The sequence below is a fragment of the Pundamilia nyererei genome, unplaced genomic scaffold (assembly GCF_000239375.1).
Source record: "Pundamilia nyererei isolate P.nyererei 1_Seehausen unplaced genomic scaffold, PunNye1.0 scaffold00065, whole genome shotgun sequence".
In the NCBI taxonomy this organism is placed as follows: domain Eukaryota; kingdom Metazoa; phylum Chordata; class Actinopteri; order Cichliformes; family Cichlidae; genus Pundamilia; species Pundamilia nyererei.
The window spans coordinates 469,707-487,526 of NW_005187466.1; the positions used below are offsets into that span (position 1 = coordinate 469,707).

The following is a 17,820-nucleotide window of genomic DNA, read 5'->3' on the forward strand; positions in this document are numbered from 1 at the left end:
TATATATATATATATATAGCTTCATAGTTATTGACAGTGCAGTGTGTAAACATTCTCACAACAGATTAGAGAGAGACAGTGAACTGATCATCTTTAGTTTTATAAAGCAAGCTGACAAAACACTATCAACACAAAAGATTAAACAAATTAAACAAATAAAGCCCATTTATACATTTTACAATACAATTTTTCTGTACAGTGATAACTACAGAATAATCTGACAGAATACCAAAAATCTGTCTCCTTTGTCGATTTTATCTTTGCAGGAAAAGATAAAATCCTGTGACAGCCTGATGTAACCTGTCCAGTGAGTGTAATCGCTAAATGTTTTGGATTAATTTCTTAAAAACATGGAAGTCAGCTTGCAGTCAAAAAAACAAAACAAAACAGGACATGTAACATTTGATATTAATTGCAACCCATTCAAACTTCATTTTAATCAATTTGTAATATAAAACCAGAAGACTCAGGTCTCGAGCGAGCTGGTTTTATTTGGAGCTGGTTCCAGGACGGGCTGCTCCAGGGTTTCCTTTAGCCTCGGGAGTTTTAATCACACTCAGCGGCTTGTGGAGGGAGGAGCTGGCCTTCTGGGTCACCTCCTGCTCAATCTTGTTCCTGATGGCAACCTCTAGACCCTTCAGCAGAGGAGTTGGAGACAAGTTAAAGCGGGTCAAGCTCAGACCTGTACTCACTGTTAAATTCCTCTGATTTCCTGTCACTTGTCCTCTTCACCTTCTTCAGCTTCTGCTGCTGAACCACTTGAGCCTTCTTCGGTGCTATGATCCTCCCTTTATAACAGAAAGTGTCACAAACATCAACTTTCCTTTTTCAGATACTCTGAAGGTTTGTCCATCAGATGGAGCTCAAGCGCTTTTTGGTATACCCTGCAAAAACTACAGTCTGTATATGAAAGATGGATGTAGCCACCATGACATCACAGCAGTTAATGAATTTAGTGAATTTTGAGCTGAATGTTTGTTATCACCATCTTTTGAAATCATTTGTGACATGTGTTCACTCACGTGTCATTCAAAGGACTGGCAAGCTTACAGCATACTGTGTTTTATCTTCATTTGTGACTCTAATTGAGGTCATATTTTAAAATGTTCATTATGTATTAGTTAAGACTTTAATAAAGACACGTCAGAAAACAGCTTAAGCATCCCTCAGAAAGTTCACTTCAAGTTGCTCCTCATGGCTTACAGTTTTCCTTGATATGAAATTTAAGTCTGTAAGTTTACACTTCTCTCGCTCCCAAGTGCTGACATTTTGTCACATTTTCATAAAAAAACAGGAAACTTGGGAGACTTTTTTTAACAATATTAATTCTGATTGGATCACATCCAAACTTGTCCCGCCTTTCTGCACAAGTTCATCAGTTCTGAGTTTCTGTGACAACTAAATACTCCTTAAGACACACATATTTCCGAGTTATGCCTTCCTGCAGCCGTTTCTTTTATATATATGTATATAAATATATATGTGTGTGCGTGCGTATATCTATCTATCGATATCTATCTATCGATATCTATCTATCGAGATAGATATGTTAATGTGATGTGCACTACTCTCTTTTTTCACTGTTCTATATATCAGTACTTGCACTGTGTACTTTGCACCTGTGGCATTTTAACTATGCTGTTTATTTATTGTAGACTGTACTATTTCTATTCTTTATTCTGCTGCTGTAACACAATCATTTCCCTTGTGGCATCAATACCGTATCCATCTGTCACTAGCTTGCTTACAAAGGCATGAAGCTAATTTGATGTTTCTGTTTTACTCTCGACCCCCTTATTTTTTTTATTTGTACTTATTTATTTTTGTGTGCTTTTGAAAGGCTTTAGTGGGTTACTGGTTTCATTGCTGTTTAAATATTCGTGCTGGACAGACTGTCCACATGTTTGAGGTAAATAATCTGAAACGTGCTCAGCTGTTTACAGGCGGGTCACATGGTGGAGCTGCTGACCGACTAAAAATACTTCACACGTTATTGTTAATATTTTTAATCATCGGGCTTCATAAGGGAAAGAAATCAGAGCCATACCTCCTTTCTTCGGGCCTTTCTGTTTGCTCTGTTGTTGTTTTTTGGATCCTGGACGCTGAGCTTTAAACTTCTGCGAACCCTGAGCCATTTTTGCTTCCTTCCGTTTTTTCTTCTTTGCATAAAAAGGTGCTTTATAGCCTTCTTTTTGTCATTAGCGCCACCTGCTGGTTAATCAGCTTACAGCTGTTTAGTACAGCCTTGGAAATGAAGTTCAGCGCTGCATTAGAACCACACGAACACTTTCATAAACTTAAGTCTAAACCTACTTTGTCCCTTTTAAACTTAATTTACTTGATATTCAAGTATCTTCTTGCAAATAAGATAAGTATAACTTTGTTTATCCCGAGGGAAATTCTTTTGTCATATGATATGCTCAAAGCAGCAGGAGAGACAGAGGAACAGATGAATAAGATATACAATAAGAATAGCAGTATACAGTATTATACAGTAGGATAGTGCAAAATATAGTATCAAATAACTCTAACAAAGTAACAATATAACTATATCCTGGAGAATAAATAACTTAACTATCAGTGCAGGCGATTCTAGAAGGTGACATTGTGCAATTGAATAAAGGGAGTAGCAGCGTATGATGGGGAGATGAAACAAATATTCAATAAGGTACTGTTGGGTGATATTGCACGGTCTGAAAAGGAACAGAATAACATTGGTATTAGTCTTAGGAAAATCACCTACAGAGTGAGGAAGAGCTGTACAGTCTTATTGCCACCGGTACAAAGGATTTACTGTGGCGATCAGTTCTGCATTTCGGGGCGATGAGTCTTTTGCTGCATTTTGCAAATGACTGCACAGTCTGTGCTGTCCGGCTCGCAGTGACAAAGCTGTAGAGCAACTTAAACCTTGATTCAGGTGGATTTCTATGTAATAATGTGATATTTTCATTGTAACCTTTAACAACGCTTTAATTCAGCTTTTAGAAAATATGTGGCCATTTGTGCTTACCTTATTTAAGCGATTCCATGACCAACCATTTCTTCTTTTTAAATCACTCCTTAATGGTTTTGTGTCATTAGCATTGTTATCCTTTTTAAAGGTCCAGTACTTTAGGGACAGGTGGAACCAGTCTTATTTCACACCTCTGACATCTGCTATCGCTATTCCAAGTTCAAAAGAGTCCTTGAAGCCATAAACGGTAGTGGATGCTCACTGAGCCTGGCAAGAGATTTAAAAAATAAACCTAGCACAAAAACGAAGGATATTTGTGTTTTGTTGATGATTTCTTTGTTGTGGCAGAAGGGACCAACACAACCACAGTGCCTGCCTTGTGACAAATGCTGGTTGAACAGCATTTGTCACATACTGGACATACTGGACAGGTTGCCAGGCCCTCACAGCTAACACAAAGAAAAGAGAGCCATAGTCTGTTCAGTCCACATCTACAGACGGTTTAGAATCACCAGTTAACTTAAACACTTGAAGGAAGCGTTTAAGTTAACTTGAGTTTGAACATAGACGTCTTGCTGTGAGGTGGAATTGTTAACTCCTGTCCCTCTAGGACTGCCATCCCAGCAATTTTATCCCATGTCCCCCAGTCTGCCAAATTTCACAGAACAATCTGCAGAAAAATCCTGCAGCCACTGGTTACACATTTGACCTGCATGGGAGGCCTGCTAACAAAAAGGCCTCAGTTTCCCAGTGAACATATGACAAAGACCAAGTATTTGGGAATGAAATGCTCTGGAGAGAGAAATCAAACCCACACATGTTCAAAACAGGAACCTTGTTGTGAGGTGATAGTAGCCCGCTCATCGGCACCTCTGAGGCCAAAGACTTGGTTACTTTTTATGTCATCTGTCATGTATTCACAATTTTGCTCAATAAATGACAAAAAGGCAAATTCTACTTGTGCATTTTTGCTGTGGTTTTACTTCTTTCCTTTATTGATGTGAAAGAGAAATCTCTTAATTTATGACTGCACTTTACAGCATTATATTCATATACGTAAATATATAAAAGAAAAAGAAAAAGAAAAAAACAGTTCAGAACACTTTCCACATGTTACAAAATCAAACCAGGTGATTATCAACAACAACAACAACAACAACAACATACTTGCACTTAAAGAGGCCATCTGAACAACACTCCCTCCATGGTAAATGCAGACTGCACCAATCGCTTTATAATGCATACACATCTGCTATGATTAATCGAATCAACTTGGAAAGTACGAGACAGGCGGCGCTGGATTTTGGCACCTCATTATTATCCATGTTTTGGCCTTTTTGGAAGGAGAGGACTGCGTTATCTCTTTTTAAAATACGACATTATATTGCTGCTGCTTAAAAAGCATTAATCCATAATACAGAAATACAGTACTGTGCAAAAGTCACCCCTCATTTCTTTATATCTTGCTAAGAAATTGGAAATAACTGCACCAATTTATGAAAACATGGTAACAAATATGTAAGTATATAAGACAAAAAACACTTTCTGCTGTAGACACTTCTACAGACCGGCCTTTTCTTCTTTTGTCCACTTTCCTCAAATTTTTTAAGAACTCAGAGCACTCCATGCTGAGATATGCAAAATTTTTGGCTAATAGCTATTCGGGAATCACATTGCTGGGGCAAATATACCATTTTACTATTTTATGTAGCAGCCAATGTCCCAAGAAGAACTTTGAAAGACCTTTACAAAGCCTACAGAACTATTACTCAAGACCACTTAAAATAAAATAAAAACAACAACAAGAAAATGTGGCTTATTAGAAGTGAAATATAAAGAAATGAGGGAGAACTCGAGACATCTGCAAGGTATTGTAATTCAACTGCAACCTAAAATAACAGACGAGCCTGAATCTAGGCTACTTTGGCAAACTAAAAGCACCGCCACAAATTAATTGTCACTTAGCGTTCAAGATACAAACGAGTGAAAATTGTAACCCATATTTCTTTTCATCAACCTTGTCAATCTGCTCTGCTGCAGGCTGGCGCATTAAGTGCTTGTGTTCATGCATTTCAGTGTTCGAGTCCGTGCAGGCAGACGGAGAGGTAGTGCGTATGGTTGAGGAGGCCTCCCCAGTGTGGTGCTCTAATGGCCTAGTCACTAGGAATCACAATGAAATCATGAAATAAACCAACAAACCACAGCAGAACAGTTATAATCATGACCTACAGACAAACAAAAATCTTGTACCTCTTAAACAGAAATGACAGGCGGCGCATCTAACGGGCCATAAAATTGCTACATATGTCAGGAAAATTGTCTAAAATCCCCCCCTCCCCCAAAAAAAGCATGAAGTCTTTAACTTTACAAAACGAAAGAAATTTTTTAACACTTGCGTGTGACCTACCAGCATCTTTGTGAGTTGAGGTTTGATGGGTGAGAGAGGTGATGATTGATGAGGAAGAAAGTGAAGGAATGAGCTTACATTACAGCATATCTTAAGATATAGACAATAGACACTGTCGTAATTATCGATGTTAAGCTTTTTGTTTTGTTTTTTTAAAATGATGTTTTCTCAGAACCTCCCTGTGGTCCTGTAGAGTAGAGAAGTTGTGTAGTAGACAGTCAATGTGTGAGGTGGTGGTGCCTGTGGCCAGACCTCTGACATCTCTCTAATCGAGTCAGTAAATGCAGTAAAGGCCAAGTTTCAGGTAATATACAAGGAAAACCACAAAACAAAAAACCAGACTGCGACGCAGTGCAAGCTGTGAATTTTGAAAATCATATTTTCCTTCAGGAATTTCTGCTACTTTTCACAATCTGAAGTATGTGCAAAGGACTCCTCTGCACATCTGCAGAGGAGCCATTAGGCCTGTGATTGAACAAAGACGTAGGCTAGATCTAATAAAGCCTGAAAACAGAGTGAAGAGATGGTTCAGAGGTCTGGTTTCCTCTGAGAGCACTTGAATTACAATATGCTGAAAGGTTATTAAAGGATTTTTTGTCTAATAACCACAAAAAAATATTACTGCCTGCCTCAGCCTTTAAGCACTCTGGCAACACGATATGAACTCTGTTGAAGGACGGAGCGAGGAGACTACTGCCTTACATCAGTAAGCTACAATCAGGCTGCACCTGTAAGGCAGCAAACAGTGTGGACCTGGTGACTTTGGGTAAATGATTAGGTGTCAGCACGCAGATAAGAGACGTCTGGGATGTTTCTACGAAGCATCTCACAACGACAAATGCACCGTAAGCTCGCAGGCCAGGTGGCAAAAATTCAGTGCATTCAAATCACGATACAAGACCTCAAACACAGGCTTGCATCAATCAGTCTGCCTAACGATGCTGGATTTATCAGTTAGTAAGTTGGCAACTAACTTGAAGGACGGTCCAAATATTGGGTGTAAAATTTCAACTAGTATTTTGTGTGAAAATGCTTTATTTTCTGTTATAAATGCACACATATTGTTACAATGCTGGATGCTCATAAAGGGATTTCTTAAAGGTCTTCCATGGACAGGAGCTAAAATGGCTTGTGTTTCAGATGGCATATGAACTGGAGGATAAATAAAATAAACAAGAACTATTTTTAACTGTGAATCATTCAAATCTACTCTACTAGAGCCCAAGAATAAAAATATGGAAAAAAGCATAATAGGTTCCCTTTAAACAACTGCTATATTGTTAGGATATTCATTCTTTTCCTGTACAAATAGTTTCAGCACTAGACGAGTTTGGCATTTCCTACCATTATGAAATTCATTTTTCCTTTATAGTCCAGTTCTTTCATCAGGATAGAGAAAAGAAACTCAGGGGCCAGAAATGTCAAACAATAACTTCTGAGAAAAAAAAACAAAACCTTTGTGTACTTCTTGATATCGACCTGCTTTCAGTCGCTCGCGGCACAGATTTCGGCGAGTCGCGAGCATGTCTGGGAGTTTATGAGGAGGGATTAGTCCAAGCGGTCGAAACACATTCGAAGGTGAGCGCAAAGGCAAGAAGTGGCTGAGTGTCTGACGTCCGGCCCCAAACGAAAACAACATTTATACGACTTAAATGTTACATTCTCATTGGTGGTGGCGTAAAAGTACATAACGCAGAAGATGCCCTCCATCATAAAGGAGTAGTTCATGCCCCCACAAAAAGAGACAGTCAGCTCCTGCTCACCCCCACATTAAATTTGTGAGTCTCTCAGGTTTGTATGGCCCAACTAGTTAGTCTGAAATCTAAGACTTCACCTTTAGACTAAGTTTTGTGTCTCTGACACTTTGAAACGCCATCACGATGTCAATACTGGAGGGCTTTAAAACTGCATTGATTTGTTTTCCACACTTTAGTGGCAAAACAAACTAACAACACACAAAATAACAGAGATATTAAAAGAGTATTTTGGTATTTATTTGGCAGTTAAGAGCAGCTTGACATAAAGGCAGAGATGTGGGTGTATGACACGCAACAAAGGACTGAACACTGGAGATTTCACTCACATGGTTTGGAATATAATCATTAGGCTGCTTAACCCAATGTTAAAACAAGCCATCAAGGCGGATGTGTTAGCAAAGCGGTTTGTTATGATGACACTGTGGTCACAGAGCAACCTAACCATTAGCTTGGAGTCAAATCAAAGCAACTCTCTCTTTCTTCTACTTGTCAGCTGTGTCCGTCTGCACACAGAGCAGGAAGTGTGAGAGTAAAAATCCTTTTTTTGTGCAGCTTTTCGTGTGTTGAGGCTGATGTAGTTAAACGCACCATCTGGAGAGAGATTCGTTTCTAAGCAGGAAAGCTGACATCGAAAAATTATTTTAAAGTCTTGACTGATGTGCACACAAGCCAACAACTAAACCTTAATTTTGAGGCAAACTACTCCTTTAACTCCTATTTTTTTTTAATGATTCTTCCTTACAGAGAAGGGTGACAGGCAGCCCAAAGTGCTGACCAGCCTCCAAACTCCCCGGGTCTAAATCTGATCGAGCGGCCGCGGGATGCATCAGAAAGAGACCGATCTGGACCCGTTTCTGCAGGTGGTTTTAATGCTGTGGCTGATCAGTTTATACAAGTCTATTACGAGAGTACATGTGTGGTATGATACAGTATAACTGGGAAGAGCAAAACGCAAATAAGGAGTGAGGTATAAAAGTAGCCATGTGACGTTAAAGGCTTCAGCTGACTAGCGTGACCGATCGTTCAATTATTTTGACACACAAAATTCTTCCATATTAAGACTATGAGCTAAAAATGTGAATTTGTCTATTACAAAAAAGTTCCTACACTGAGCAAAAGAAATGAAATGTTAATATAACATTTTTAGATGCGAAATGTATTTTTTACATAACCGCTTATTTGGATGAAAAAGCGGCGCGTTTCACGAGCGGGGGTTAGTTTCTACATATGTACACACTACCAGCAAGGATATATATATTTACAAGTAGGTAGCAGCATTTTAGAAACCACGACTTGTTTCAAATTAAAGAACCAGTCGTGCTATTTAGGCTTTCGTTTTATTCTTTAAGTTGTTACAATGTGACTTTCGTAAGGTCGCATATAGGTTTGTTTGCCAAATTGAATTTCTGGGTTCGAGTCCAGCTGAGCTTTTTTTTTTTATTGGTACAGAAGCCATTTGGAAAGAGAGAGAGGCTGAAAGAGACAATGACAGATGCAATGGAAAGCTTTGGAGGTGAAAGGTAAAGACAGAACAGGGATTTAAAAGAAAGGGGAGACCGCACGTGTGTGGCTACTCGACTCCCTGCAGTGAGACTCTATGTAGCTGTGTATGTGGAAAAGTGACAAACAAGATTTTTTTTTCCCCCTGTGTGCACCACTGAATGCAACAGTGACTGTGTATTGAACAAAATTCAATTAGAAATACAACTGTGCGGCGTCTGTGATGATGAGAAAGTGTCTCTTAGTGTGACGTAAACGTGCAGTGGTGCGCACGGACCAGCAGGAGGAGCCGAGTGGCTCTAGAGGGCAGTGAGGCGGCCGGTGAGCGCCGCCTGGAGCTCAGAGGGGAGGAAGACTCCCAGCTCTGTGATGATGCCCCCTGTGATGAGCTGGTGAGGGGTCACGTCGAAGGCCGGGTTCCACACTTCGATACCTGCAGGAAGCGTCCGGGAATGAGGTGTTAGTCACACAACACAATTCACAGGTTATTATAATGCAAGTGCACTAACGCGTAAGCTAGCTGTACTGAACACAATATTGAGAATTAAAACCCAGTTGAACGGTCTGACACTGAGCCCAACGTGCTCCTTGTCAGTTGTTTAAACATTGATTTAAACAACAAGATGAAGATTGATTTAAAAAATAAAAATCTATCATCAATATGAATAATCATGTGTCGCAATCTGTTGCTGTGATGAAAAACAGTCTCGTCATATTGAAGATGTGAAGATTCCTGAGTCAAAAAGAGGCTTGAATAACTTTAAGACTATGTCTGAAATAATGTGCCTTAATGTGAGTTTTCGAACACTGTCTCCACACTTAGGATTAAATTATCATTAAATACTGCCAACCAAAACAGACGCCCAAAAAGCTTAAAGTTTGACATCTTTTCCACTCGAAAAGACCCGAATCAGTCTTACTTATGTACAAAAACTACAAGTAGGTCATAATAAAACATACTCTTATTTACAGTTGCTGTTACTGCATTTTTGTCCCGGTCAGAAGCAGAATCATTTTAAAAATGTACGTTTTTGTTAGGTTTTCCGTCTTTTCCTGTTAATACAAACTGAAAGTGGGTAAGCGATGACTGAGTGGACGCTGAGTGGACTGCCCTCTCGTTTTTAAACGAAACATCATGGTTTTAAGTGAAACGTGTTCATATTTCTCAGTACACTGGATTAAAATGGAGGCTGTGCTCTATATTTACCTGTCGCCGGGGTAAATCATAGTATCGGAGCTCCACTTATAATAGCTTTCTTTCCCTAATCGCGCTACAATAAGGGTGAACATACTCAGAGTTGATTTAACTAAGTCTGATCAGCCTTTCTGGATATTCAGAGTCTCCCACAGTTAGACTCAGAGTTTGTTGAACCTGCTTTCTGTCTCGGGTTTATTATTCCTTCAAACAGCAGCAGGACTACACCCCGCACTGCTCGTTACGCATTTCTTTACTGTGGTAAAGGAATGTTTAACGACTGCAACAGTGTGGTTCTAGTACACCAAAACCTTAACTAAAGGTTAATTCATAATTATTAAAGTCTGTGGGGAAAGTTAAAGAGTGGAAAAAACGAATGTGCAAGCACACATCCTCGTCCCCGCGGGCCTGTGTACTCATTAATTCAGCACAATTACTGTGATGTCACTGGGTACCTAGAGATTAAATGACTCAACTAAGCTCTCACAAACTCAACTAAAATACATTTTCAAGGTTTGATCCGACAGACTCAGACTCAGGTCCAAAGGGCTGCAAGTCGGACTCAAACCTGGGCTTCAGCCGTAAGGTATATGGGCACTTGAGCTCAGTAGGGCTGCTCTGAGCACTCCAAAGTGCATAGCATTAATATATTTACTGATAATCCAGGCTTTAGTTTGCCCTCACACATTTCCACTGTGTTTCTGTCCAAGCACAGGCCATTTCCACACATGAACTTTGGCCAGCTTTGCACAGTTGTTCTTTCTGTAATGCAGCGCAGAGCAGTAAACAGTCTGCTTCAGATGCATGCGGTTCAGCTGAAAGGAGCTCCCCATGTAGAGGCAGCTAGACACATGACACCCACTCACTAGCGCTGAATGCGCCGGACTGTTAGCGCCATAATTTGTTCAGCAGCACATGACATCACACAGACTTTGTACTGGAGAGCTGAGAGGTTAAAAACCAGTTAAAGTCCCACCTGAATGCGTCTGACATTTGCGGTGTCACGTACACCTCTGTGGGCGGTGGTGCATGTGTGAAAATGACTCTGTTCTCTTATCTCTATCATGCCACTGACTACTAAAGACGCATAAATGGCCTGCAAGAAAGTTCAAGAAAGAAAACCCGGCGAGAAAATAAAAAGGACGATGACAGGAGAACTTTGTGTGCACATTAGTGGCCACAGGGCGCCTCTGTGCAGGACATATGAGCTAACAGCCTCCTTCACTCTGGCACTTACGTTTCATGTGATGCCAATTTAACTCTGAGTGTGTTCGGTGCTTAAGCCTCTGGGCTGACTTTGGAACTGGGCCAAGCTCATCTCCTCTCCAACCTTGATGCTTTCCTGTCGATACTCTACCGAGCTCGCGCTTATTTAAGTGCTCTCTCTGCACAGACATCCCTCACGCCTTACCTGGGGCAGCGATGGGAACCCCGTTTATAGAAGTGAGTTCCTCGGGGGGGCGCACTTCAATAATGATGTCCCTCCCGCTCTCCAGACTCAGGTCACACGACGTGCTGGGTGCCGCCACATAGAAAGGTATCCCATGGTGCTTAGCGGCGATGGCCAGCTGGTACGTGCCGACCTTGTTGGCTGTGTCACCGTTAGCAACCACCCTGTCTGCACCCACCACCACAGCTGAGGGAGAAAACAGCAGAAAGGAAGTCTTAAGAAAAGAGGTTTTAGTGAAGTGAAGGAGACGTGATGGGACACAAACACACACCTGTGATGTCCATCTCCCTCATGGTGAGAGCTGCCATGCTGTCCGTTATAAGCGTGGCAGGGATTCCCTCCGCTACAGCCTCGTACGCCGTCAGTCTGGACCCCTGGTTGTACGGCCTCGTCTCTGTGCAGTACACGCGCTTCAGCCTGCCCAGCGCGTGGAGGCTTCTCACCACGCCTACACACAGACTCGTATCAGTTACAGTGCTCTAAATATTTCAACAACCACCTTCTTTTCTCATTCAGAGCCAGCGCTCCAGTCTCACCCAGCGCCGTCCCGTATCCAGCTGTGGCCAGCGAGCCGGTGTTGCAGTGTGTGAGGATGGTCACCGAGTCCCTGGGGACGCCAGAAAGGATGTGCTGAGCTCCATAGTTACCGATCTTCCTGTTGTCATTGACGTCACGCTCCAGCATGTCTTCGATCCAGGCAATTACACTGCAGGAGGGGGGCCACAAGAGGTGGGAATTGAGAAGAGGATATATGTCTGCCACTGTGGGCTCAATGTGTCCATCATATCTGCAGGAGCAATACGGCTTTGTGTTTCTGTTTGTCATGACTTTGCTTTCTCCGCTTTTCTCATACACAATCTTTTTCTTCATGCTGTTCCTTCTCTTTTTCTGCCATAGCTGTGCCACATCTCCCTCATTTTCTCTCACTTTCTTACATTATTCTTGCTGCACAGTCTCGATTCCTACCTTGCAGACACGCATTATCAAGTAAACACTTGCACAAGTTTTTTTTGGAGACTGGCCCACAATTCAAACCACACCAAGTTTAAAGTAACATAAATCTTCCATGGTTACCTGCAAGGTCTTTCACTCCACCACTACAGTGTTTCTCTTTAGCCCAACTTATTCTCAGATGAATGGACGGGTTCTTATATAGAGCTTTTCTACTGTACACTTTAAACAAATACGCCTCATTCACCCAGTCACACAATCACTTTTCTATGCTTAAGTGCTTTGTATCTAACATTCACACTCAGAGAGTAACTTGGGGTTAGTACCTTGCCTAAGGATATGTGGCATGCAGGGATCAAACTACTATCCTCTCCATTAGTGGGTGACCTGCTCTACCTGACCAGGTCTCTGAGCTACAGTCACCCCAAGCAATGTGACTCACTGCTTTGTAATGGAAATCTAACATATTTATTTCACACGTGGGAAGGGAGCTAGTCACCTTTTCAGTTTCCTCAGTCTTTAAACGGACACTTTGTTTGGACAGGGCTCGAATGACTCGTAAGTCAGTGTTCCAAGTGGCTTAACGAACAAACCTCCGAAAATGTTCAGGTAAAAAGTGCAAAAAGAGTGAAAAAGCAGCCAACGTCCAAAGAGACCTTTTGACTCCTTGAAAGCAAATTATAACGAGCGTGCTGCACAATACCAGCTTAAAGGTCAATTAAAATACCTGTTAAAAAAGTGCCTGTTTTCAACAAATTCCTTTGAGTGGATGCTAACGACTGACATGTCGTTACTTTGATCCCTGACCAAAAAACAGTGACGAAGACGAGGGCCCCCTTATGTTCAGCCCACTGACACGAAAGTCAGGAAAACATTCAATCAATGATAAGCATAGAGGCCAGTGACTGATGAACTGAAACACTTGCTTCTTAACTGGAACAGTTACCATGAAATGCATGTATTGGTGCAACTGCAGTAAATATCGATTCATGCTTTGGCACCAGGATTGTCTTCTTTTAACTCTACGTAGCTTTCTGCATAAAATTTAAGTGAATCGCTGCCTTGAGGCCGGGATTACTGTAAAGTAGATCACTCCCTTCTGTCAAAAACAAGCTGCATCATCTGCCTCTGACAGACATCATCCACCTAGACTGAACGTTTTCCGTCACCAAGAAACACCAATGTCTTTCACACGTGTTCTTTTCCACTTATCTGAAAATAAAAACGAATCAAATTGCTATTCAATCACTATTTAACAAGTGAACCCTGTAAAAATTACCACTCGATAATTGGGTTTTAACACTAATAAGCTGCAAAAATGTATACTATTGATGCTTTCCAATTTTCACTTCACAACTGATCCGATAGCTTCTGCAACTTCTTCAGCAAGACACCTGCAGCTGGTGTTAAATGAGGAAGTGTTACAGCAGCAACTAACTCGGGAGACACCATTCAGGAGGAAAACTGAAGAGCCGAGATGATTTCATGTAACAGAACAAGTTCATACAGAGCAAACAACTGAAAAGCTGACAGTGGAGCCTGACCGATATATCGGTGTGGCTGACACTAGCTTTACTTTTTCATTTATTTTTTGTATTCTCATTTAACCCTTCTGAGGTAAAAGAGAAAACTATTTGCTAGGGCTGTGCAATATGACCTAAATCTCATATCCCGATATAAAACATCTATCGTCCGATAACGATATAAATCACAAAAAATTTAATATTTTCTGTAAATTCTGTGAATCTCAGGTAGGTGAAGTGTTTCCAGCTGGGCGTCATGTACCTGGAGTCGAGTGTTTTAACCGATGCATGAAACGATACATTTTTAGACATAGCTTATAACGCCGCCGTTTTCTTTGTGAGTATTTATTACACGGCGTGCTGCGGGGAAAGCCTGTTCTAATGTTTGAGTCTAAAGTTTATTTTTTAGCACCTGACGACTCTTTTTTTTTTTTTGCTTCTCATCCGTCAATACTCGGCATACTTTTTCACGTGATTCCATTTATTTTGAAAATTCTCAACAGGATCTTGAGCTTTATTGTGAAAGTTTTATGTGGAAAATAAACAAGCGGACATGCGATGATGTTACCGTCGTTGTTGCTAACGACAACCCATAAAAACAGGTGCTTGTCCGTCTGTAGTGTGGTTATATTAAATGTAAGAGAAAGAGAGAACTTTAAGAAATTAATATAGCCACTACAGTGACCATCAAAACGATATAAAAAATATTGCCGTGAACAGTTTATTTTGCGACACCACGAAACAAACGATAGCGTAAAATGAAACGATAGACGTTTTTATATCGTCATCCGACATATATCGTTATATCGAACAGCCCTACTATTTGCGGATATGCTCGTATCGACGTTTATGATGGCCAATAAATGAAAATGGAAAAAGTAAAGAACAGACAGGAAAAACGCCATTCAATCATGTTATGAGCATTGATGCTGCATAGTTTATCTACCAGAGGAAACTCTTTGATCCGAGCAGTGGGGCTGAGTGTAAACGAGTAATTCATGATTTGCTGTGGCAAAAAAAGATTATTGCTGAACAGCACCGATATATAAATAAGTACACATAAAAAAAGTGAAGTGTGTTTGTTACGCATGTCTGAATTAAGAAAATCTCACCTGATGTCAGATATCGCCAAATATTAATATCTGTCAATATCAGTTGGCAATTTTGCTTCTGCATTCAACAGCATAAAGTCTGTGAATCCTTTAGATAAATGAACGTTTTTAAAATGCAAATGTTTTTTTGTTCCTGATGAAACTTTTACAAAGCCAGCTATTCACAGTTTGAACCATTCTTTAGCAGATGTGCAAATCACAGAGTGAAGGCATGTGTCCACATAGCTCTGCATTTCCAGCAAGTTACCCACTACTTTATGCAAAACAAGGAAATCTGCAAATCTTTGAATCATTGTTAGGACCCAAAGACCACGTGGCTTATTTCCCACCTCAAATGTTGGAAAGAAGGTAACTGGATGTCTTTAGGAGTTTTTTTGTCTTTGTTTTGTTGAAGACGTTTTAGAACTGAAGAAACATCTTGGATAAGAGGCGTAACTTTCAGAGAGTCCCAGGTCATAAACCCCTAGTGGGGTCTGTCCTGTTTGGAGGCGTTTCTAAGAGCCGTTAACCCAATCTTGGTCACACGAGTCATTGCATGAGCCAAGGTGGTTTGGGTAATTACCATCACCGTGGCCGACGACTAAAACCTCTGAGATATTGCCCCACCCCGCCATTGTGCGAGCTATTGAGGTCACATAAGGCGAGGTGTGGGTGCGAGTTCAAAATACCTGGGATTCAGGAATCCACTGTATGTCATGAAAGCCTACACAGACACATCCATCAATCCATTTTCTGCAACTTTTCCCAAACCCGAAGACAGCACTCCACCTTTTTTAGGGTTTGGCGGTGCCAATTCTCATTCTTTGCTTGTCACTCTCAGCTGGAAAATGCCCCAGTGTAAGCTGGAGGTCATCATTTAATGAAAGCAGAAGACCCACAAGAATGAAAATTCTCTCCATAAAAGTTAAATGGCACCTCTAGCAGTGTCCAACTCGAACCAAGACCGACTTACTGTGAACAACATGAACCAAGCTCTCACTGTGTGCCTAACAGCAGGCCACAAACCCCAAACCGGTCTGGTGGAAACTACTGAAAATCTGTAAAACTAGTCAATGTCCATCTCAAATAAAGATAACTTCAACAACTGCATGGAGTATTTGTGATACCAAATGATTTCAAAAAATACATTTGTCCATTATGAGAAAGTTTTCAGTTAAGCTGCCATGTTGATTTGGGTGTGAAATCATAAACCAGACCACACAAAGCGTTTCTCCGATCAGGTGAACTCTTTATAAGCCTGTAGAAGATCTAGAACATCTGTCAGTCATCGACTATCTAACTGATTGTCCATCACGTGGCCAATGCCGGGGAACGGAGTAATCTCTCGCATGACATAACACCAGTCCAAGGGAAGTACCAGAACTCACGATACGATCACGGTATGTTGCAGACAAGAATAATATTAACACAATCCATTGATTCTGTAATACAATCCAAGCAAGATGTCCAAGATACAATTAAAACAAATATCCTTAAAAAGGGAAAAGGCTGGAATGTCTTTTTTTCCATAGCATTTTTGTGCTTCTGTGTGTGGCTAACAGGGACATGGTTAACTTGTTAATCCACCTCCATAATGCAAACACTGTGATCCAAAAAAATCCAGAAGTGAGCTACCAGTGCTGGTAAGACAGAAACCCTGTGAGTTTATTTTTCACTTAAAGCATGAAGACAAAGGCCGGCGTGAGAGCCGTTTGCGTAAACAATGAAGAATGATCTATCCAGCTGTAATTAGGGACTAAAAGTGGATTTACATCAGCTGAACAGATACTGAGAAGATTCACCTGATTATTTACATTTTTTTTTTTTTGGTTCAACCAGTTTTTTTAGTCCGTTTTTGAGTGTAAAAAAGCTCCCATGAGTGTCCTCCACTTGTCTTTTACTCGCAAATGCACACACCGTGAAACAAAAAGTTCAGGAGATGAGACGAGCGAGAGTCTCTGCAAACGTGTTTACATTAAGTTCTAATTTAAAAATCAAACACGCAAAGTCAACAGACAAACACCGCCCGACGTTTCACTGTAGCTGCTCCTCACATTCATTTTAAATAGCACAGAAGGTATGTGCATCTCATATGTCAGCCACATGTGGAGACTCTGACATCAAAGGGAATAATAATAACAGTGCTGCTTTAATGCATTAGCGAAGAAAACATGCTTTAAAAAATACAATTAATTTAAAATCACTCTAACCACCAGCAACCCACGAGATCACTGCCCATTGGTCCAACACCTCAAAGAGAGAGGGAACTCCTTAAGAGCCCCTGCAAACCTTCAAAGAAACAATGCAGTACCGGTATATACTGCTATACAGACATCATCCCCCACTCCTGTTGTGCACTTCATCCTGCTCATCTTTACTGGCACACTGCTGCGTTTTCTGACCCCAAACCACCATCAGTAGACCAGGAAGTAATGTGAAACTATCATCAAAAATGTGGATCAGCAGCATGCATGTGAATCGCTGATCATAACAGCAGAAATGTATCAATTACTCCACAGAGAGGTTTTTTTAAGGTAGATTAGAAGTTGAGAAACCAGCCAAAGATTTTGGTTGGGATTGATCAGTGTAAGGTGGCCTACAGGTCCCGGAGTAACAGACGTGCAGGACCCGAAGAAGAATACTGTCTGTTATCCGATTAATTAAATGTGACTCCATTGATTTTACAAAACATATCAAACATAACCAACAAACCGCAAATTGCTGTCTACCTTTCTCTGAGCTGCTCAGAGTTCTTCTCCATACTCTCATTCTCTGCAAACTCCATCAGCTCGCGGGCGGCGCGGCCCATGTTGACGGCGGTGGGCCTCGCTGAGGTCAGGTGACACAGAGACTCCCTGATGAAGGTCACAGGGTCGTCACCTCCGGCGCCTGCCCGCAGCTCCACGGCCAAGCTGAGACAGCCAACGATGGCGATGGCCGGAGCCCCGCGCACCTGGAGGATAAAAGGAAGAGGACAGTAGTCATCATCATCA

At 41.1% G+C, this 17,820-nt stretch overlaps 2 protein-coding genes across 2 annotated transcripts in view; both read right to left on the minus strand.

The window, feature by feature from the left end:
* Positions 1–405: 405 nt before the first annotated feature.
* Positions 406–2,186, minus strand: cunh19orf53 (chromosome unknown C19orf53 homolog). The gene is made up of 3 exons (XM_005735694.1): positions 2,048–2,186; positions 733–788; positions 406–635 (listed from the first exon to the last, which is right to left on the minus strand). The coding sequence occupies exons 1-3, from the start codon at positions 2,133–2,135 to the stop codon at positions 489–491; spliced, it is 291 nt and encodes a 96-aa protein (XP_005735751.1). The 5' UTR covers positions 2,136–2,186; the 3' UTR covers positions 406–488.
* A 1,728-nt stretch (positions 2,187–3,914) lies between these two features.
* Positions 3,915–17,820, minus strand: part of mri1 (methylthioribose-1-phosphate isomerase 1) — a 15,422-nt gene continuing 1,516 nt past the window's right edge. The window contains exons 2-6 of the mRNA XM_005735695.2: positions 17,557–17,780; positions 11,799–11,968; positions 11,534–11,710; positions 11,224–11,448; positions 3,915–9,050 (exon numbers count right to left, since the gene is read on the minus strand). Of these exons, the coding sequence (XP_005735752.1) occupies positions 8,917–9,050; positions 11,224–11,448; positions 11,534–11,710; positions 11,799–11,968; positions 17,557–17,780 (930 nt within the window). The 3' untranslated portion in view covers positions 3,915–8,916. The remainder of the gene's footprint in view (positions 9,051–11,223; positions 11,449–11,533; positions 11,711–11,798; positions 11,969–17,556; positions 17,781–17,820) is intronic.

Excerpts from the sequence above, each read along its gene's own strand:
- cunh19orf53 (XM_005735694.1), bottom strand. The coding sequence starts at position 2,135 with ATGGCTCAGGGTTCGCAGAAGTTTAAAGCTCAGCGTCCAGGATCCAAA. Across the intron at positions 789-2,047 it reads GAAAGGCCCGAAGAAAGGAG|GGAGGATCATAGCACCGAAG; the intron begins GTATGGCTCTGA and ends TCTGTTATAAAG. Across the intron at positions 636-732 it reads AGCAGCAGAAGCTGAAGAAG|GGTCTAGAGGTTGCCATCAG; the intron begins GTGAAGAGGACA and ends CCTCTGCTGAAG.